The following is a 22,739-nucleotide window of genomic DNA, read 5'->3' as shown; positions in this document are numbered from 1 at the left end:
GATGATTCCTTTTCCAGTCAACTGTTCTCTTACTGTCCTCTATGGTGTTTTTGGCTTTGTGTTCTGGTACCTGAAGGTGTAGAGAGTCCCCATGTCCAGCATGGAGAGCAGCTCGGCTTTGGATTTAGGGAAGGACAGTCGGTAACGCAAAGTCTCGAAGGCGGGAACCACCAGTGCCTTCTTATTATGAGCCATGTCCAGCTGCACCACCGTCTTCCTGCAGCAGCAAACACAAGGTGAGTTTTACCAACACATTCCCTCCTAAACTGGGACTGACACAGGACCACTCTGGTGGTCTGAAAAGGATATTCTGAAAAGGATTAAATGTTGAAGCTAAAACCAAAAACGTCTCATTTCAATGCATATTGATTGGATGTGTCAAAGAGAGGGCCTGAATAGATGCACTTTATGCAGCTCTACAATAAAAGATAATTAAATCAGGATGGTACAAGCTCTGCTTTTATACCTCTCGTCAGGCCCAATCATTCCCAAGGATCTCTCTTTAGTGTTCTAACCGCTGGTAGCTCAGACAAAGTTTTCCGGTGATAAATGTGGCCAGAAACGCTGACGTACTGGCTGCTGTCATGTTTGTTCTGGAGGAGAGGCTGTTTACTCTATTGGTGGATCGACTGAGAAGGTCTAATGCTTTACAGCATGATCAACATGAATTCCAATGTGACTCTGAGGTCATTTTACCCCATAACCACAGGACCGATTTATGTCACTACATTTTCCTAAATCCACACAGCTGAAGAAATAACCTGAACTCAATTTATTTCAGATATTTTAACCATTTTAAAATAATCTTTATTTTTATTCAAATCTTTAACTTGTCAGTTTTTGGTTCTGTCTCTGACAAATGTGCTCATAAAAGGAGTTGTTTGCAGGAAGTTACTCCCAGCAGAGTACAGCGTACAGTACACCATATTTTTGTGGTCACAGTGTCAGATTAAGAGATCATGGAGTCATAAAGTCTCACTGTGATTTCCCAGGAGATGTGTAAGACTACACACAGGTGCCCGACCAATCACAGCCCACTGTCATCCGTGACCTATGCTGTGTTGCTCCGAAGGTTTTAGGCTCCCACAGCAATGTTAAAAAAAACAATGGTGCGAACGATACAGTCGGTGTTGTGTTTGGAAAAGTCTCAGTGATAAATAAAAGGCAGCAGAGACATCCATCTGAAATATTGCTATTGCTGATGCCAGCTTTCGGTCCTAAAGTCCTTTCAAGTCAGAGAATTTTCCTGAGAATATCTGAACAGTCTGAACCTGGCAGAACACGTTAAAGAGGCATTTTGAATAAGTTGAGTAGAAAGGGTGCTCTGCCTCAACCTACTGCCCATGTCACAACAGATCCTGTAGCAGTGAGCGACTTCACCCCTGGTAACGTTAAGAAGAGTTAAAATGGGCTGTTTTGTCGTCAGCCTCCCTGTGAGGAGCAAAGGCCAATTTGCCCTCCCAGCCAACAGGAAACATGACTCAGCACAGCGTTGTTGGACGTCATGGAGCCGTGACACGATGAAGAGTGAAGTCCTCCCACTCTCAGCACAGCACGATGTCCTGCTTTAGCTTTGATGGTTAATTAGGGTCATTTCTGTTAGCTTCACTGTCATTCTGTTCTGGTAATCGGTCCCGAACTTGTAATTAAACTGATTTTATTATTTGCTCTGTTATGTGAGCAGAAGAAGAGAGAGCGCTGCTCTGTCAGACTTCATTAACATTAAAAAGGTGTGTTGGGTGACAAGTGTAGACCTGCTTCAAAAGATTTCTATTTTCTAATTATACTTTCTGTTCCAAGAGGCGTTTCAGGAAATGAAATGTGTGTAATGTGAGCTGAAGTTCAGGACAGCTGCTGTTACCTGAGGTAATCGTAGAGACCGTACATTGGCAGGAAGTCCACATCGGTAAGGAACACATAGGGGGTGTTAGCGTTCTTCAGGGCTACGTTCCTCACCAGGTTGACCGGGTAGAACTGGCCCTCCTTGTAGACAATGTGGTAGCCAACATTCTTACGGTTCTTGAGGACCTCGGAGGCCTGAGCGTAACGCAGGAACTGCTGAGCCTCTGCGTCGGACATGTAGAGCGCCAGGCTGATGGGGCCTTCCCAGTGCTTACAGATAGCCTCCAGCATCTGCAGCCTACAGGCAAGAGGAAGACTATGATGAAGTTAAGTGTGCACTACATGACTTTATCAGAGGAATGTTATGTTTGATAGAATGAACACAGAGTAGAATCCATCAGAAACAACAAAATGTTGTTAATAATAATAATAATAATAGTAATAATTATTATTATTAACATTATTATCATTATTATTATTATTATTATTATTATATTAATAGGATAAAAAAGAAATATGTGTGTGTGTATATGTGCAGGTATGAGCATGTTTGTATTTAAATTGATTTAATGATATCAGATCTCAAATCTGCACAACCTGTATAAGCTCTGTTACATGGTGTGTGTGTGTAACTGGGAATATATATATATTTTTTTGTTGCTTTTTTTTGTTATAAACATTTATTTAATTTATAATTTTTTGTGTTCATACTTTTCTTTATTTAGGTTGGTCATATGTGTGTTTATTTAATAACTTACTTTCTATTAGACACTGTATTAATATGTTCTCGGGATAGGTTGGGGATGGGGTTGGAGATGTGGATAAAGGTGGAGGGAGAACAATGAAAATGTAACTTCTGTCAGATGCATTATACAGTAAAATGGAAGTGAATAAAAAAAAAAAAAAAACAGCAAACTGTTAAATATCTCGTGTAAGCACTGCCATAATTAGAGGCCGGTTACAATATTAGGTTAAACAAAGTGCAATTTTATAGAGCTTATCAGCTTGTGTGTGCTCTGCTGTCAATGACTCAACCAACTGCGAGTCATTGTATTTTAAAAGACTGCTTCATCGTTTTTGTTGCCTGTTTATAATTTCAGTGATGTTTACCATCAAGCCGAACTACACACCACAGCCGAAATACACTTCTTTCATCTTTCTTGTTTGTGACCAATTCTCTGTGATGTCATACAGCTAGGGGCAGACAGACCATGTCTGTGAGGACTGTTTTCGACTTGCATTTACAAGATGTGAACAAGAACAGAAACTTCATCCAATCTGGCCTACATAAACAGATACATAAACAGAATAAACAGCCACGACCTCTGAGACTGGAGCTTCCAGCAGTTCTGCAGGTGTTATTTGTACTGAAGTGCTAAACTACCTGTCCATGGAGAGCTGAGCCACCAGCGTGACATCGGCCCCGTCCTTGGTGGGCGTGTAGTCATACTGCAGGAAGTACAGGTGCACTCGATGCACTGTCAGTCGCTCTCGCCGGAAGTCGTAACACTGATCATCCTCGTCGAGCTCCTCCAGAGCTGTCTGCAGCTGAAGAGACGTGTCAGAAGTAGAAGAAGAAATCTTTTAATGTGTCTAAAAATAGATTTTTTTTAATGTTCGGATTTTCCCACACACCCTTTGTTGAAACCATGTACATGACTTTATTATGGGGATATAAATCCAACAGAATGGTTAAATACTTGCTCATAAATGACTTAGGAAAAGTTTTGAGGAAAGTTTTACATATCCTGTAATTTCCAGACATTTGCTGGAAATTACAGGATATGTAAAACTTGATCATATAAATTATGAGTGCAGATATTTCTTCTGTCTGCATCTAACCTGAACGCTGTCTGGACTGGCCTGACTCGGACAGCCGAACAGTTCCCGGCGCAGCAGGTTTCCATCGTACTCCAGGAAGGTCAGGTAAAGGTTCCTGAAGAACTCCACGTGTTTGTTCTTGACTCGGAGCTTCTTAGGCGAGTTCCAGTGGATCACCTGGAGCCACAACAGTTTCCGTTACTACAGTATTTTATTTTTGTTAATTATAACAGAAGTTACCACTGGTAAAATTAAAATCTTTCTCTTCATGGAACTGGGACGCTTTTAATGACTTCTAATGTCGCAATAAAAAGTTCAAACATTCAACATACAGATTGTTGAAATCGCTGTGGTTTGTGTCACAGTTCTGTTAATTCCTGTGTTTACATGACAATAACAGATGTAACCAAGATTGTGCTAGAGAGAATCTTGTTTTCAGGACTTTTAACATGTTTCCATTTAAATATGCAGTTAGTAGCTGACTGTGCTGAAGAAAGAAGGCGTCATGTTGTTTAGGACACTGCTACATAAAACAACTTTTGTTTTTAGCTTTTGCCAGAAGAAGGAAGATTTTTTTTGTCGTAGCTTCCCAGGTAAAAATTCTGTTTTTGTGTGGAAATGACCTAAAACTAACTACGAAGCGCTGACGTACCTTGAGGTCGGAAACCTCGGTGTAGCACTGCTCTGATCGAGTGTGATCAGACAGCTGAACGTTCCAGAAGCAAGGCAGCTGGTGCACCAGGACCGGGTTCTGCTTTATGAAGGCATTGAAGATGTCCTGTACACAGACAACACAGATTTAAAAACACTCAGAGCTTCTCAGCTTTAAAAACAGGCATTTCTGTCTCTATATATACACAGCTCAAAGTTTTTCTGTGAGGACTGAGTTCGTCATTAGTCATCGAGGCTTTCAGCTCTTTTCAGCTCTGCTCTTAAGGGTAACAGAAAGATGAACCATGCTTGATTATGTCTTTTAAAATACAATCAAATGTGCTGGTCCAAGCTCAAAGTGTAATTAGACGCAAGGATCAAAGAAATTCCTGGTTCTGTACATTTCAAAGAATAAAAATATTCAGTCGTCGGGCAGTTGCTGTGTGAATGAAGACCAGATATTGAAATCTGCTGACTAGATCTGTTGGTGTGGCTTTAAGACTGGGCAGCAACATGATCGTGAAAACAAGCCTACTCCATGGAAAATGAAAATAAAGGTAAAATAACAACAATACAGTGATTTTTACATTCAGTTTGACTTTTTTTTATTATTATTATTTCAGACAGTATGAACCCAAGATATTTCGTGTTTTGTCTTGTAAATTTTAAACATTATTCGCTGCAACAAATTCTGAAAATAAAGTTTAGTCAGTTAGTTTAGTCCATGGGCAAAGATTAACAGAGGACTTCCAGTTTGGCACCAAATCTGTGGCAAATTAACTGAACAGTTTAACAATGATGCTTCAGAAAGAAACAGTGGAAGGGTTGGCAGATTTCTCTCGCTATGGTGTAGAATATCAAGAAATCACTTATTCAGTTAGGAGGAATTTCAGTGTGTAAAGGACAAGGGAGACAAGTCTGAGCTTGACACCTTTGATCTCAAATCCCTCAAAGGAGACAGCATCAAGAACCAACATCGAGTAGGAGGCATCTGGAATGGACCATCACACCCTGGAAATCTGGATGGTGGTCAAAAGACCCCTTCATGCATATACTAAAAAGCCATGGACCCCTGCCCCACCCCATGCTGAAACCATACTTGGTTTTATGCTTTCAAAAGTCAGATTCTCACCATAAATAATGTAATCCTGTCCTTTGATAAAGCCAAAGTTGAATAAGGTTAATTAAATTAACATATAGCCTTACTATTTTTTCTTTTTTTCTTAAAATAGGGACAACATGTGGACATTAATCACAATGGATCTTAATATTCAAACCTCAGGGACCCCCTGTTCTTATTGGGGGACCCCCTGGGGGGGTTCTGGACCCCAGGTTGGGAACCACTGCAATAGACCAGCTTTGGGATGTGGTGGAACAGGAGATTCTCATCATGGATGCAGCTGACAAATCTGCAGCAACTGTGTGATGCTGTCATGTCAATTTGGAGAAACAGCTCTGGTAGTAGTTTTTAGGAAAAGGGGGGTCCAACCCGGTACTGGCAAGGTGGACCTGATAAAGCTGACAGTGAGTGCATGTGGGATGAAATCTCAGCGTCCTATGTGAAGCCACAATGTGCTGCCGCTAACTCTTTTTTTTAACAGTGTGAAGTTGTTTTCTCCTCAGTGATAAAAGTGTGAAAGGAAAAGCTTCACAGTGAAACCGTCCTTCATCTTTAGCTTCAGCGGTTCTTTATTGACCTTGAAAACCAACGTTTGACTCCTCCGAAAGGTTTCTGTTTAAAAGATCAGCACAAAAAAAATAATCTTGTCTTTGTTTCAGTTTTGTTTTTTCACAAAGTATTTTTCTCTTACTCATTTGTGAAGTGGTGTAAATGCATCTTCAGGTCTGTCTTTGTCACATTCTAAACCTCCTTGATAAAACATGCTGACTCCTTCATCATTAGTCATGCTTTGAGATGGAGAAGGTGCTGCAGGATCCAGAACAGTCTTTTTTAAACTAGCAGGAGGTGTTTCTAACCTGGTCTGCAAGCGATGTACTGAGCATGCTCATTAGTTCCCTTTCTGCTGTTAGCCGCCACATCTGTTCCCAGCTGATTCGCCGCAGTCTTTCCAGGTAGAGAAGAATGACGCCTGCCACAGAGAAGAAGAAATTAACAGAAACCTTAAATCCAACTGAGACTAAAGTCAAACATTTTCTGGTTGCAACATGTTTTATCCTGCAATTAAAAGAGGATTATTCACCTTTTACTGCCACTTCCTGACAGCATAACAGCAAAAACAGAACAAACCTGTGTTGAAGCCTCTTCCCAGAGCAGGCCAAGGTTTGTGGTTCTTCCACAAGTTCCCCAGATACCAGTCACTCTGGTTCTCCACCAGACCGATCACCTGTTTATCTGCAAACAAAGCAGCCAACATCAAATATACACATCAGTCATGTTTATATAACCTGACTGGTTTATGTCCTCAATGAGAGTTTTCACTCATTTTCCTCCTTTCCACAACATATACCCTGGGGTATGAGAAGGTGCTATATAAATAAAGGTTGATTGATTGATTGATTGATTGATTGATTGATTGATTGATTGATTGATTGATTCATTGATTCATTCATTCATTCATTCATTCATTCATTGACTGATGTAGACAAATGTACCTGTTACACTAATTTTTATGAGACTGGGGTTTAATATGAACATGACTGTAGCTTATTGTGCTCATTCAGTTACACCTTTGTCTGATCCTGACTGATGAAACTAAAGAAATGGCAGTTTATTTGACTTTGTGACAGTCTGACCGACAGAAAACAGGATTTTAGCAGCAACAAAGAGCTGGTAGCTGGAAACCTGGCATATCTCAGCATGGGAGGCAGAAACTGGACACGTGGAGGACAAAAGAAGAAGAGTCAGGACTAAAAACTATCTACAGCAGATGAACAGGATCTAAAGACTTAGGAACAAATCCAGGAAAGACCTGAACCAGGACCTGAGAGATGCATCTGGACCTTAAGTTGATCCATCTACTGTTGGCTGAAGCCTCATCCGAAATGGTCTCCATAGAAACGTGGCTGTCTAAGAGGAGTTCTTAAGGAATGTAAACAGGGTCACATGACACAAGACATGGACTGAGGATCAGTGACAACAGGTCTGATGGAGGGATGGATCATCCCCAGAACCCAGATGATCTGGACAGAGAAAAGAACAAAAGGCAGAAACATCCAAAGAAGAGCTTTGGAAAGTCCTTCATGGAGCCCAGAGAACTATTCCTGATGACTACTTACAGATATGAAAGAAAGTTAGTCTAAGAGGGTTCAGGCTGTGTTGAAGAATGAAGCTGGTCAAACTGTCTAAAACTGTATTCACATTCATTTCTACAGATTTTAATAAACCACTGCTCCTATTTCTTGTTTCTGTGACGATACATAAAGAAATAAGAGGCAGCTTAAGACTTTTGTAGAGTTCTGTCCTCCTTCCTTTCTTACCCAGACCCAAAGTATGGCTAAATAACCAATGAATATCAAAAACATGTTATAAAGCACTGTCTTCATATATTTTACAGATTTACGTCCTCCACATCTCTTTGTATGAACCAACGTTCAACCTGATTTTATATTTTGTGGTTGGATAACATTGTCCTGTAACAACATGGACATCAAGCTTAAATCATGATCAAGTTAAAAAGAGATGATAAAAAATGAATGAAGTTCTCACCAGTGAACTTTCTGAAGATGCCCCAGAGCTCGGCGATGTCGGTGGCGAAGGTGATGTCCGTATCCAGGACGATGACCTTCGCCAGGTCGGCGGGCAAGGCTTTGGTCAGTGTCAGCTTCATTAACCCGTAAATACCTGAGTAATGTTTGTTGGGTATCCACGACACCTCGGACTGAAACAAGAATCAGAAAATCCCTTTAAAAAACAGGTGAAGCATCTCTGTGCTCTGAGAGCGTTTGGCATCATGAATGCGCCGGATTCTGAACGTGGGCAAACACAAAGGCACATTCAGCATATTTTGGCAGAGACTCGCTGTGTTTTTGTTTTTTTTTTTTTTTTGTTTGTTTTTTTTTTCTTCTGAATCTGCAAAATGGTGTCTTTTAATTAATTCTCTTATTTCAGAGTAATTGGATCTGCATAAGTGCATCATCTGCAAATATAATCGGCTTAAAGCCTGGGCTGTTTTTCTCCACTTTAATGCGAGTTAATGGAAAGTGCGGAGAGGCTGCAGGTCGAAGCATCTGACAGCACAAAGCACTCATTGTTCAGCACAAAGAGGCGGGAGGAGAATGAGATGCAGGTCAGAAACACAAACGCTAATTCATGCTTCTCACTCTGTGAGCACATTCATCAATTTCATGCAAAAATTATTTGCTTGGTGCTGTTTTTTCTTTTTGCTTAAGTGTCACTTGACTTGTCCGACTCAGTTAGCAGCCGTTTCTGTCAAATGATGCCAAAACTTTAAGGAGTTGGATGTTTGTTAAACACTGCAGACATCTCAGAAACATTTCAACCCCCTAAAATCCTGCAGTTTTCAGCTAAAACAGGTTAAAAGATAAAAGACGTGTTGTGGAGCAACTATTCCTGGACTACTTTTACGGGACTCTTGCTGATGTTAACAGGAGCGTTTTTGTTGCAGCATCTTCAGCTGCTGAAGTACAGGACGGCTTTAAAGATAAATTACATTAGTGACTAGTCTGAAAAAGTATTTACAGTTATGGCATGGTATACATCAATCACATCTCACGAATCTTAGCTTTCCAGTGGTGTATAACATGTGTAGGTACGTGGACGGGAGACTGAGTGAAATAAGTAACGCAGTACAATCAAGTTTTTTTTTAACATAAGACAAACAAACAAGGAAATGTAACCAGCACTTTGTATTTTAATAACTTAATGTGGAATTTATTCCAAGCTGTTCTCATATTCATATGATTCCACACTAACGGCAACATATTAAATTTGTATTATACTGAAAAAATCGCTCTTGTCACTTCGGATATCAGTACCTCTAAGTTCAGATGAACTAAAGGTTTTTGAAAACAGAAGCTAACTGAAGTGCAACCCTTCACTTGGTCCTAAAGTAACATCAGACAGTTTTAACAAAGCTCTGATTCTTTTTTTAATGTGACAAACGGTCCCGCAGGCACATTAAGGCCCACGCTATGATCTCCTGTTTCAGACTTTTAGTGTCACACTGATGTGTCTCACTCTTTGATGCTCTGCAGCTCAACTGCTGGAGGAGATTTATGAATGCTTTCCTCACAACTGGCTGCAGCTTTGGCCTGTGCAGGTTTGCCTTTCATGTTGCAAGAGTGAGATTTGACATCAGATATCAGAAAACAGAAGCATTGAGGTGTTGGGAACAGGACTGATACTGTGTGTACATGATGAGGTGTGTATTTTTAGGACCTCCTCTTACCTTAAGTTCATCTGCATCATAGAAGCTGACTTGCACAGATGGGACCATCCAGGACTGAAACAGAGAGCTCAGGATCTGATTGGCTACTGTGTCAGTGATGAAATGAAAGTGGAGAGGATTTCTCCTAAAAATGGAGAGAAGAAAAGATATGAAAGTTTGACTTTGGGGGACAAAAAGTTACATATGCTTTAATGACATGCATCCTCTTCTAGTTCAGGTTTCTGTGCAGGTTAAAGCTGCAAGAAGTTTACCTTCCCTTTCAGCCCCAGAACAACTCTGCTAATGAAGCTAATATTAGCTTTCTACCAACTTTACTTTTTGGATGTTTTCCACAAAATGTTGAAACAAAATGATCTGACTTTTATATTATTTGACTTGTAAATAGTCTCAGAGGTTTGTAGGTAGAAATCTGATTCAAGAACCAGATCGGTACTTTTGGTGCTGATATCTAAAAATGCTCATTTAAAAATTCTTACATTTAATTTAAAAAATTCTTACATTTAATTTGACTTTATTTCATTGCAGATTTTTAATACTTTCAAGACAAAGTTTAGATGGGTAGTTAAGGGCTAGTAATGAGGCAAAAATAAAAATACTCTTGCATACAAGTGATTGTCGTCATGATTTAATATAAAAGCAGCATCTATGGAAGGTCAAGTCTTTGAGGAACAAAGATGTTCAGAGGATCTCCAGTTCATCACTAATGAAACGGTTTAAAAACAATGTTCCTCGAAGAAAGTTTGAAGCGTTTCCATATTTATCCCTCTATGGTGCAGATTATTATGAAACCATTCAGGAACTCTGGAGGAGTTTTGGTGAGTTGGAGCAGGGAAACATTGCAAACCTTGAGTGCCGGAGCTGGACACCCCTGATCTAAGCGCTTCATGTGATGAAACAGCATCTCAGACTGAAACACTTACTGGTTTGACCCCACGCTCCTCCTCATGCTGGCGTGCAGCAACTGCACTGCAGTTTCTCCAGAAACATATTCTGTTTCCTTCTATTTGACATTTTTCAAGAGGAGTTGCAAACAAAATCGATCTTCTCTCATGCATGAGTTAATGTTAAGTGTCTGTACTGTGTTTCTACTGTAAAATCTCCTTTTAAACAGGCCTGGGAGACAAATCCTGACTAAAAACATAACAAAAGATCCATTTTTTCTAAAGAAAAGAACTGTGCTATTAAAAGATCAGCAACAAACACTAAACTAAGACATTTGCATGTAATTAAAACAAATCATCTGCTAATCCAATGAGAAGGAAAAAAACTATATTGCGATTTTAATCTTTTAAACATCTACAACAGGAATATAAACCTGACTGAAACTAGCAGGCAGCAACAAAATGCTGAAGACTTAACTTACTATTACCTCAAATATGTACAAAGCAGGCAGAATTTAATAGGAAACACTGACATGAAAAAGTTCCATTAAGATCCATCCTTTCATCTGGAAAATCTACATGAAAGTGCTTCTGTTCTGATGGTCCTGCTCAGTCATGTTTCAGCCATGCTGAGTTCTGCTGGAAAATGAAAACCTGAAATAGAGTCGGCAACGTGTGAGACAGGCGGCCAGGATGGCGGATGAGACTGACCTGTGAAAGAGGACGGACTTGACCAGCGTGACCACGTCTCTGCTGGCGTTGTGACCCGCACACACGCACGCGACATGGATCAGCTGCAGGGACACAAAGAGGAAACGCTGAAAAAATTCATCCTCTGTATCACACACGTTCATTTTTCTGTAACTCCCTTCAAACAGCTGGACCCTTTTTTCCTTTTCCCCGCCGTCACCTTTCGTCCCAAGAGCCGGAGGATCTGGGACATCCATCTGCCTCTCTGATGAGAAATTTCTCATTTAGTTCCTCTAACAGATGATTTCACCTCGCTTGCTTTTCAGCAGCCAATGTCTTTGAAAAGTTGGAGCTCAAAGGCTGCAAACCACATCAAACAGTCCGAGTCCTTCTCAGATTTTAGTCCTCGCTATGTTAGCTCAGCTCCTCTCATCCAGCAGCTCCAGAGCTTCGCTGGTGTGTTTACAGGAAGAAATGATCTAAAATACCCCCCTTTTAATGAACAGTGACCATACTGATGAATGATGTGGTTTAATGGTATTTAAATAAAAGTTAAAACTGTATTTGTCTTCCTGTGTATCAGGATAACTGAGTGACGGTTTTCAGCTATCAGCTGGTGTGTTTCCTGACCTCACACTTCTGGACGGTGGGGGAGCGGGGACAATCCGTGTGGTTGTTCTTCTCCTCCGCCGTGTTGTCGCCGTCCTCCGCCACCGTGTCTGCTGATGCGCCCCATTGCTGGTTGCCATAGTTACCCTCCGCCAGCTGAGCTGCGGTGCCCTGCGACTGGCTGAGCTGCAGCCGGATCTGCCGGTTCTCCTCCTCCACCTCTCGGACCCGCGACTCGAGGACAGCTCGCTCTAAGACTTGAGCGGCCGGTGTGTCGGCCAAACAGGGCGCCAGGAGGAGGGAGCGACCATCTGAGGGGGGAGTAAAGGGTCAGACTCATTTTCATCATGTGTGGATTTAATTAAAGTCATAAAGGAGTAGGATATAACTTGTAAAGCATGTTTCCTGCATCATCACACTGCTTTTCACCTTAAACTGAGACTAAGGTTAAAGAAATGGGGGCGTCAGATTTTCAGTAAATATTGTATAAGCTGTTATTTTCTATATAAATGACTCTTCACATCCGTCGCTCCTTTTGTTCCTGAGTAGATCTGTTTATGAAAATAGGCCATAGATGTCGCAGTCTTCATCAAATGTCACCAAATTGTGTTTGGAGATATACACTTATTGGCCACTTTATTAGGTCCACTGTCTAGTACCGGGCTGGACCCCTTTTACCTTCAGAACTACCTTCATTCCTGGTGTGATACATTAAACAAGGTGTTGGAAACCTTCCTCAGAGGTTTTTCTCCATATTGACATGACAGCATCACACAGTTGCTGCAGGTTTGTCGGCTGCATCCATGATGAGAATCTCCCGTTCCACCACATCCCAAAGCTGCTCTACTGGACTGAGATCTGGTGGCTGTGGAGGCCGTCGGAGTCCAGTGAACTCATCGTCATGTTCTAGAAAGCAGGTGGAGATGACTACTACACTGGTTTAAAACTTATTTAGAGAACAGAAAGTACTTTGTGCATTCAGCTTCTATGCTCCACATGCCTGGAACAAACTCCCAGAAGCCTCAGATCAGCTGAAACACTCAGTTTATTTAAATTAAAGACCCACCTGTTCTCTGCTGCATTTCAGTAGTTTTATTTAGAAGTCCAAATCTGCATCTGTTTCTTTTAAGCTGGATTTTTTAAACTTGATCATGTTTAATACTGTTTTTATCCAGTGTTCTTTCTTTTTCCTTTTGTTTTTAATGTTAACTTATGTTTCTTGGATTCTGTAAAGCACTTTGAATCACCCTGTTATTGAATTGTGCTACACATAAACTTGCCTTACCTACATCACTAAATGCATTGATTTGCTGCCATATGATTGGCTAATTAGCTCTTTGAGTTACCAAAGTGAACATTTTAGTTAGCAACTAAACATTAGGTGTGCCTAATAAAGTGACCGATGAGTTCAAGTAGAAGAGCAACATGACCTAAAGACAGACAAACAGATACATGTTGGAATATCTTTACAATTATAAAATTATTAATTTAATTAGTTTAAATGACTTTTTACATAAATCATTTAAAAAGATGAATAAAAATGAATTTTAACAAAGTATATGGAAGACGAGGGGTAAAAATTGATAAACATATGGAATATAAGTGGATGTGGATATTTATGTAGTACATATATATATATATATATATATATATATATATATATATAAACCAGCTGAAGATCTTCCTGAGAGCAGGTGAAGTATGAGGAGCACAAACTGCAGCTAGTCGCACAAGTCAAACTCTGATTCTGTGAAAATTTACATTTCTGCTGTTCCCCGACTCTCTGATGAGACCGAGCGTAAACGTGAACTCCCGGCTTCTAATCATCGCTCTGCACACCTCACACTGACATCACACACTGGTCAGGTTTTTCTCATCTCCCATACAAACATGCTGCAAATCTGTGAGCGAAATAATCTCTGGAGTCTGACACTTTCAAATTGGCTCATCACACATCTCCTCCTACTCATCCTCTTCGTTCTCCACCTTCCTCTCTCCTTCCATCTTTGTCTATGGAGCGTGGTGTGAATGCCTCTGAAGTGCTTCTGGGCGGGTTGTGTGTGGGTATTTGTTACTCAAGATAGCAGAGGTGGCTCTGCTCTGAATACAGCTTTGCCTCAGAGAACCAGTTTAAAACTGGCTGAAAATATTTTTGATTGCAGTTTTTAAATATGGTCTTTTTAGCTTTGGGAGTCATGACAACAAAAGATCAAATAGTTTCAGGTTGATGCTGGCCGACGAGATTTGATTGAATTCTGGATAAATTCAGTATGTTGATGAACTAGATCTGGTTTAGTTTCATCCTTTCATCCCAGTTTCATCCTAAATATTCCTTTCCAAAATGGCAAGAATTAAAGAGTACTATGAGGTGTATTTTATTTTCCTGTTATATACTCTGTGTGTCAAGGCCTTTAAACTTTGTTTTTAATATGGATAATATGTTTTTCTTATTATGTAAAGCACTGTGTGTTGCTTTTTGCATGAAAAGTGTTCTATACATAAAATTTGGTTTGACTTGATTTGATAAGGAACATGGCAGCACAGATTAGGTCAAGTTCACAACATAACCAAACTAAAGTTGGCCAAAGTACTTCACATAAAATCCCACAAAACTTGCAACATCATAATAAAACGTTAAACAAAATAACTGAAAACTCAGAACATAAGTATAAAGTACCACATGATAACTTGGCTTGAAAACTTGTGAATGTTTTAAAAGCAACCTGGGCCGTTGCTGACCTAACATCGATGGGATGTTTATTCCACTAAAGGGGAGCAAAGCCAGAAAAGGCTTGGTCTCCTCGGCTATCCAGCCTGGATTTGGAAATGACTGGATTCAACTGATTCAAGGAACTTAGTGACCTGTGAATATGAATAAGGCACAGTTCGTAAAATCTCAAAATAAAATCTCAATGCCCTGATGACAAGACAGGAGCTGTATAGTTAGCCTCATAGCATAATTGCCTAAGTCATATTTAAGGTTTTATAAATAATGATGCAGAGTCAATCAGCAATATTAGGAGAGTACAGTTAGAAAGATATCACAGTCTCGCCAAAATATGGCTTATGCATTTATGCTATCAGGCTAATGATATGATTGTGCTTTTTGCTCCATTCAACAGTTGTGCAGTGGCAGTTAACAGACGACAGCCTGCCGTACTGCCTGGTTTAGGTTTGCAAAGCTGCATCTGAACAAACCACGAGACTTCTGGAAGAATCACTGACCAGATCAAAGTGGAGATGTTTGCAGTCATTGATTGGACCATGAACTCCTCTGTATAGTCAAATGTGAGGCCTAAATTGTTGGACAAATTACTTGATTTTTAAGCTCTAATAGCAAATACAAGAGGCTCTATTTTTTATGTCATTGTAATTTTTTTTAAAAAAAGTAAATTTGATGAGAAAATCAACAAACAACAAACTCATGACTGTGTGTGTTTCTTGTGCAGCCCGAGTTTAATTTCCTGAGACGGTTCAGTCACCAAAGCCAGTTGTTTGATTCTTTTTTCCTCATTTCAACCAGTTTTTCTGTTCAGCAGCATCATGATGGGAATGTTATAAGCAGAGAGATGGCAGTAAAAAACAATAACAAAAAAAAAAAAGAAAAAAAATAGTGCTTGTGTCTTTTTTGTGAATATTTCCATTTTTCCAGCAGCTTAATGCATTGCACGCACACACATCCTGCTAACGGTCGTGTGTTTCCGAAGCTTGTTCCTACGTATTCTTCTGTGCTGCAGTGATGTCCAGAAACACACACAGTTATGTTAATTTTCTCTCCCACACACACATACATACACACACCCTCCCTCCACACGAACTCCACTGATGAAACATGAATTAATCAGCAGCTGAAAATAGTTCAAGAAATTTCTTCCTGTGTAAACAGAAACCGTTGTTTGTCTTCCATCCTTTCATCCACATTTCATTTCTTTAACTCTCATACTGTATAAAAATGCTCCATCTTTCTCTCCATTTCTGATCTTTTATTTTTTTCCCGGCTCTGCTCACTCTTTCTTTTCACTTCTCCATCTCACAAATCTCTCCTTTCTCTCGTCCTTGTTCGCCTTGCATCGCTCCATCCTTGTGGAGCAGCATCAGGACCGCAGCTGAAGTCAGGGATGATGGAGTGTTTACACCTTCACCTGAAGGTGAAGTTATTTTCCTGATTTTCATCTTGTATTTATCTTTTCATTGTTTTTATTTAAATTTCTTTGCAGCCCTTTTTCACCTCAAAAAAAAATCCAGACTTTAATGGCTCCTCCCTGAGCCGCCACCTTATCGCACGGCTTAGGCTCTGGAACCACTGTCCTTGAGAGGGGCTGGACCCTCATCCATTCTGGAGTTGCTCCCGGTGAGAGGTGCCGAGCAGGTGCGGGCATGCTCATTGGCCCCCAACTTGGCGCCTGTACGTTGGGGTTTACCCCGGTGGATGAAAGGGTAGCCACCTTCGGGTGGGGGGATGGGTCCTGACTGGGTCCTTGGGGGGGGGGGTTGGTGTTGGAGAGCACTCCTTCCAGGGACTCCCTCATTCTGCTGGGGGACTTCAATGCTCACGTGGGCAATTACAGCGAGACCTGGAGGGGCGTGATTGGGAGGAATGGCCCCCCTAATCCGAGTGGTGCTTTGTTGTTGGACTTCTGTGCTCGTCGTGGATTGTCCATAACGAACACCTTGTTCAGACATAAGAGTGTCCACATGTGCACACTCTGCACATGAGGAAGCAGAGTCTGGGGTGGCTGGTGCTTGCTCTCCTATCTCTGGGGCGGAGGTCGCTGAGTTGGTTAAAAAGTTCCTTGGTGGCAAGGCCCCGGGGGTGGATGAGGTGCGCCCAGAGTTCCTTAAGGCTCTGGATGCTGTAGGGCTGTCTTGGTTGATATGCCTCTGCAGCATCGGGGAAAGTTCCCCTGGACTGGCAAACTGGGGTGGTGGTCCCCCTCTTCAAAAAGGGGGACTGGAGGGTGTGCTCCAACTACAGGGGGATCACACTCCTCAGCCTCCCCAGAAAGGGCTATTCAGGGGTGCTTGAGAGGAGGGTCCGTCAGATAGTCAAACCTCGGATTGAGGAGGAGCAGTGTGGTTTTTGTCCCGGTCGTGGAACAGTGGACCAGCTCTACACCCTCTTCGGGGTCTTTGAGGGGGCATGGGAGTTTGCCCAACTAATCTACATGTGTTTTGTGGATTTGGAGAAGGCATTCGACCATGTTCCCCGGGGACTCCTGTGGGGGGTACTCCGGGAGTATGGAGTGCCGGACTCGCTTGTACGAGCTGTCCGGTCCCTGTATGACCGGTGTCAGAGCTTGGTCCGCATTGCTGGCAGTAAATCAGAATCGTTTCCAGTGCAGGTTGGACTCCGCCAAGGCTGCCCTCTGTCACCGATTCTGTTCATAACCTTTATGGACAGAATTTCTAGGCGCAGCCGAGGTGTCAAGGGGATCCGGTTGGGTGGCCTCAGGATTGGGTCTCTGCTCTTTGCGGATGATGTGGTTCTGTTGGCTTCATCGGGCCGTGATCTTCAGCTCTCACTGGAGCGATTCGCAGTTGAGTGTGAAGCTGCTGGGATGAGAATTAGCACCTCCAAGTCCGAGACCATGGTTCTCAGCCAGAAAAGGGTGAAGTGCTCTCTCCGGGTCTGCAATAGGATCCTGCCCCAAGTGGAGGAGTTTACGTATCTCGGGGTCTTGTTCATGAGTGAGGGAAGGATGGAGCGGGAGATCGACAGGCAGATCGGTGTGGCGTCTGCAGTGATGCGGACTCTGCATCGGTCTGTTGCGGTGAAGAGGGAGCTGAGCTAAAAGGCAAAGCTCTCGATTTACCGGTTGATCTACGTTCCTACCCTCAGCTATGGTCATGAGCTGTGGGTAGTGACCGAAAGAACGAGATCGCGAATACAAGCGGCCGAAATGAGTTTTCTCCACAGGGTGGCCGGGCTGCCCTTAGAGATAGGGTGAGAAGTTGGGTGATCCGGGAGTAGAGCCGCTGCTCCTCCACATCGAGAGGAGCCAGATGAGGTGGCTCGGGCATCTGGTTAGGATGCCTCCTGGACGCCTCCCTGGTGAGGTGTTCCGGGCACGTCCCACCGGAAAGAGGCCCCGGGGAAGACCTAGGACAGGCTGGCCTGGGAAAGCCTCGGGATCCCTCCGATGAACTGGTGAATGTGGCCGGCGAGGGGGAAGTCTGGGTTTTCCTGCTTAGGCAGCTGCCCCCGCGACCCGACTCCGGATAAGTGGAAGAGAATGGATGGATAGATAAATTTTAATGGAAGAATCTTTAATATCATCAAACCACCCTGTGAAAAGACTCTAACAGAATTTTGATTTGAATGATGCCAGATCCTTGCCGTAACATCTGCAAACAGCTCTGAGACATTGGTGTATTTACCGAGGGGGGGTCTGGGTATTCATAAATGTTGGGATTGTTTTCTTGTTACTTCAGCCTTTACTCTGCAGTTTTTTGGTGCTGGAGAAAACGTGGGTTTGTAGGATCAGGCCACTGCTGTCAGTGATTAGAGTGTACATGAGGGGGTGCAGTTGGGCAGCAGCGGTGTTAGGATGGGGATTAATTATTGCTATCATCCAGCAGAAGCCAGGATCCAAAGTTTAGAGTTGCAGCTGACTGAATCCAGAATGCCTTTAGTGTCACCCTTGATAGCTAGCCACCAAACATGTTAAGAGACTGAATGCATGGGAAAGAATGGACCTGTTTTTATTTCTGTTTATTAATCTAATATGATGCTCATATTTTATTATTATGTTTTCTGTATTATTGATTTTGCTATTGCACTGCAGTCACTGATTGAGAAACAAAATGTCCTTCTCTTGTGTGCCTAAATGCACAATGAACATTTCAATAAAGAATCCTTGAACATATTGAAAATGCGTCATTGGAGGGCTGCTCTAAAGAGCTGCTTCATAAAAACACAATAAAACATGTTAATAAAGCACTGATGGTTTTATCTCAGCTGGTAAAATTAACTGATTTCAAGCTGGAATTTGTGTACAAGATTTTTTTCAGTTTCTTACCTCCAGTTCTGAGTTAAAATTACAGCAAGAAAAGGATGAGACATCAAAAGACAAAGGGGAATTGGTTGATGGCTTTTTTCTACCTTTTGATTTATTTATCAAAATCCTCCTCTGATGTGAGTCCCACACACATGGACATCACATTTTTGGTTGTCTGTGCCATGATAGTTAATTCTGTGTAAGTGGAACCTGGAATCTAAAATACAATATAGATTAAGTCGCTTTGACAAAGATTGGGTATGTATCTGATTTAGTACCATGAACGAAAGAATCCTGAGTTGGATTTGAAAAAAAAATTGTATTTGTGCTCTTTCACTATAATAAAAACATCAGATATGGCCACATACGGGCAAAGAAGTTGGATTTTAGTGACTTCTGCCTGCAGTGTGAACAGAGCCTTAGATAGCTGGTTGACAGGAAAGTGGGCTAAAGAGAGAGAAGGGGTGGCATGCAGCATCTTGCCCCAGTCCAGGACTTGAACCAGGGCTGGCTGCTGGGGGGTGGCCACTCAACCAGTTGAGTTAAGCACTTTCCTGAACATTGGTGAAGGGTCATGAGCAGTGAAACACATTCCTCCTGCACATTTCATTGCAGTGCAATCAAAATGTAAAATCATATTACACTGAAATATGTGCAGTACACAGGACTAAGAAATGCACTTAAAGTGTAAACTGCTACATAGCAATTGTACTCACATTATAAATCTTGTTTAAAAATTCTTTGTGTAATTTTAAGAATGCTAATAAGACTATAGCCTTATTAGGCTTCCACTGGCTCAGATTATAACCCGGAAGCTCAAGCTGAAAGGACAGGAACATTGAGCTGAATCTGATCTGCAGCCAGTCGGTCAGACATGCAGCATAAAGGAAACGCTGGTTATTTCTCAGGCGATGTGCTGCAAATGCTCACTCAATCACTTTTAACACTCTCAGCTAAAGTGGATCCACTGCACTGTGACAACTCATCAGTCATCCACATTTGAGCGTCCCAGCGCTTGTGGGAGCCTCAGCAGACTGGAATCCTGTTTTCCTCCTCTGCTTGCCCCCCAGAACCTCTGCTAACATCAACACTTACATCAAAAATTAACTGCATCAGTAACAACTGTGTGTGCATGCACAGCCTTAAGTCACACTGTATCCAAGCACAACAAATCTGCGTAATAATGGGACTTCAAATTCAACACTGAAAGGGAAAATCAAGTTGTAGGACCCATGAATCAGACCAGAGTCCAGAGTGATGCAAGCGCCGTTAACTTACACCCATTAAGGTAAATGCCTTTTCATCAATAAGACCGAAATTCATCTTCCTGTTCTCATGTCAGGGTTCAGTAGAACTCACACTGACAGAGATTTACTGATGTTTCTACATGTGCTGGAAATACTGTTTCTACAGAGGAATCCTTGTAAGAAGACGAGGATGCTGCCCTCATTTATATGTTTGGTTTCTGTAATAAGACAAAACAAAAATTCTTAAAAAGTGACTGAAATTTGATCCATTAAGAATGTGTAGTTCAGTTTCCTGATCCAGGCCAAGCCAGAAATTAGTCCTGGTTAGCTTCGCCAACCTTGTTTTTCATACAAGAACTAGCTTGTTCTGATGTTTGGAGCAGAACATAAAATTGAGAGGAGAATCATCCTGTACTAATATCATTTCTGGAGCTTTTCCCCCAATCTTTTCAAGCTGGTACTGATGCACATTTATTAAGGATTGGTGTACTTTGTAAGGGGCGAGCCCCAGTTGGGAAAACCAGCCCATTCAAAAATCAGGCCCTCCCATCCAAGAACTAGCCTTTTATTTTAATTTATATACTTTTAAATATCATTTTAATTTTTTATTATTTAACTATTTTTTGTTGGTTAAAAATTCCAGATTTGTTCACATTTCAAACATCAGCTTTTATCCTGAAGGACAGCTGGAGGTCGAAGCTAGCTAGATGTTTTTCCTTGTGTTTCAAAATGTACTGCTCAGGGCAGCCTTTCAAGTCCAGGTAGAGGTCCTGTAGCCTTTTCCATCAGTTTTCTCTGAGAGAAATCCACAGTTCATATCTAGTATTTATTTCTTTTTTTACAGAGCAAATGGTTGGAACAGGACGTTTTGGTTACTTTACTTTCTTGCTATATTATTTTGTTATGTTGACACTAAAATTAACAATAAATTAAAGACTTATAAGGACTGTTCATGAGATTTTATATATTTATAATGCTGTGAAATTAATTAACAAAGAATAATTGTGATAATCCACATCTGGGGTTTTGTTTGTCCATATTTGGGCCAAACATGATTTGCTCTCTGGGACGTGCTTCTATGTTTAGGAGCTCCTTGTAAAAATGTTACAGACACATCTGATATGAAGCTGAGTGAAAGCTCAGCAGATTACCAACATCCAGCACACAGAAAAAACTATATGAACCTGATCAGCTGCTGTCCTGAAATCTTAAAACCATCCAGGAATTACTCACAAATCCGTTTGGACAACACTGAGCATGGGATTTCTAACAGGAATATTGGACAAAGTAATGCAACTTTTGGGTTTCAGAGATTAAAAAAAACAGAAAAAGTAACAGATAATACCGAGTATGTTGGTTGAATTTAATGTCTATTATAGAATGGGTAAGAAAAAAGAACTGATATGAACTGATAAAGCTGCTTGGTTGGAGATTTGGTAACTCCAAATTCAACATGCACTAAAGCTGCTGTGCATGTGACGTCCTGCATTACAAATCTGTGCTGTCTGAACTTTTCCAGCCAACAAAATCACAGTGTTTGCAGTGTACTGATGCTGTGATCCAAACAAAAGTGCTGACTGCGACTCGCTGGCGGAGCCTCAATGGCTTTCCTGGCTGTCCAAAAAAATAACCAAATTGAAAAGAAAATATTTTCCATGTGTTTAAAAATTGAGCTTGATGGTCAGATGGTTGGGGAAACAGCTGACTGGCAAAAATAATCTGATAACTGATGTTTTCTGTTTCTCCCCGCTTGGATTCCTGTGACTCTGTCAAAACCAAACCACAGCTCAAACCTTTTATTATGATCCAGGTTTGACTTTTAAAACCCATAATCATGAAAAGTCCCCAGTCTTCTGCTCGTACTCACTCTCCAGGTTTCCAGCCAGCAAGTAGAGCCAGGTGAGCAGGACAACGGCAGTGAGAGACGCCACCAGCAGCTTCAGGCGGCCACGGCACAGCAGGTTCATGGTGGGTCTGCGGCACTGCGGCGTCTGAGGGTCGGGGAAGAGAATGAGGGAGGGGGAGGGGCGGTTCAGGTGGGGCTTAGTCCCTCTTCAGGACCCTGCAGCATCCTTTTATCTGAGGAGACAGAGTGAAAATCATTAGACTTAAAAAATATCATCTGCATTTGGAAAATATGGAAAATCTCAAACAGTTTCCAAAAAGAGCTCATTATGTCTTCAATCTGAAAGTATCTGGTGTAAGTCTGCCTAAATCCACAGCACAGAAGATTTGATCCAGCCAAGACAGACCCAAGAGCTCGCTCAGTCACCAACACAATGATTCAAACTGTAATGGTGGAGTAAATACTTTTTCTGATGATCCGTGTTTCACTGTCAACACAAGCTCACTGTAAACACATCCAGTTGCTATAAAATGATTCAATATTAGTGAGTAAGAATGATTTGGGCTGGTGACTGTAAATAAAAACAAAACTTAACTTATATTCTATAAAATTTCTGGTGGACTGGAGAGAGGGAACTGTAGATATCAGGAACCATAGAGGAAAAAACAGAGAAATTCAAATTTGATTTCAATCTAACTAAATTCACGTGGCCAACATGCATTTCCTGACCATCTTAAAGGCAAGGCAAGTTTATTTGTAAGTCACATTTCATGTACAGGACAATT

The 22,739-nt window shown here is 41.5% G+C and overlaps 1 protein-coding gene across 4 annotated transcripts in view; it reads right to left on the bottom strand.

Annotated features, from left to right (window-relative positions):
• The window catches only part of large2 (LARGE xylosyl- and glucuronyltransferase 2), a 111,964-nt gene that overhangs the window by 4,140 nt on the left and 85,085 nt on the right, over positions 1–22,739 (bottom strand). For all 4 annotated transcript variants that reach the window (XM_041983583.1, XM_041983576.1, XM_041983591.1 and 1 more), the window contains 12 exons: positions 21,976–22,187; positions 11,885–12,174; positions 11,276–11,358; positions 9,684–9,807; positions 7,982–8,153; positions 6,563–6,667; positions 6,292–6,404; positions 4,316–4,441; positions 3,685–3,840; positions 3,227–3,390; positions 1,862–2,140; positions 71–217 (listed from right to left, as the gene is read on the bottom strand). In XM_041983583.1, coding sequence (XP_041839517.1) covers positions 71–217; positions 1,862–2,140; positions 3,227–3,390; positions 3,685–3,840; positions 4,316–4,441; positions 6,292–6,404; positions 6,563–6,667; positions 7,982–8,153; positions 9,684–9,807; positions 11,276–11,358; positions 11,885–12,174; positions 21,976–22,075 — 1,859 coding nt within the window. In that variant the 5' untranslated portion in view covers positions 22,076–22,187. The remainder of the gene's footprint in view (positions 1–70; positions 218–1,861; positions 2,141–3,226; positions 3,391–3,684; positions 3,841–4,315; positions 4,442–6,291; positions 6,405–6,562; positions 6,668–7,981; positions 8,154–9,683; positions 9,808–11,275; positions 11,359–11,884; positions 12,175–21,975; positions 22,188–22,739) is intronic.

The sequence above is a fragment of the Melanotaenia boesemani genome, chromosome 1, assembly GCF_017639745.1.
Source record: "Melanotaenia boesemani isolate fMelBoe1 chromosome 1, fMelBoe1.pri, whole genome shotgun sequence".
Lineage (NCBI taxonomy): Eukaryota > Metazoa > Chordata > Actinopteri > Atheriniformes > Melanotaeniidae > Melanotaenia > Melanotaenia boesemani.
This window is presented reverse-complemented; position numbering and strand designations above follow the sequence as displayed.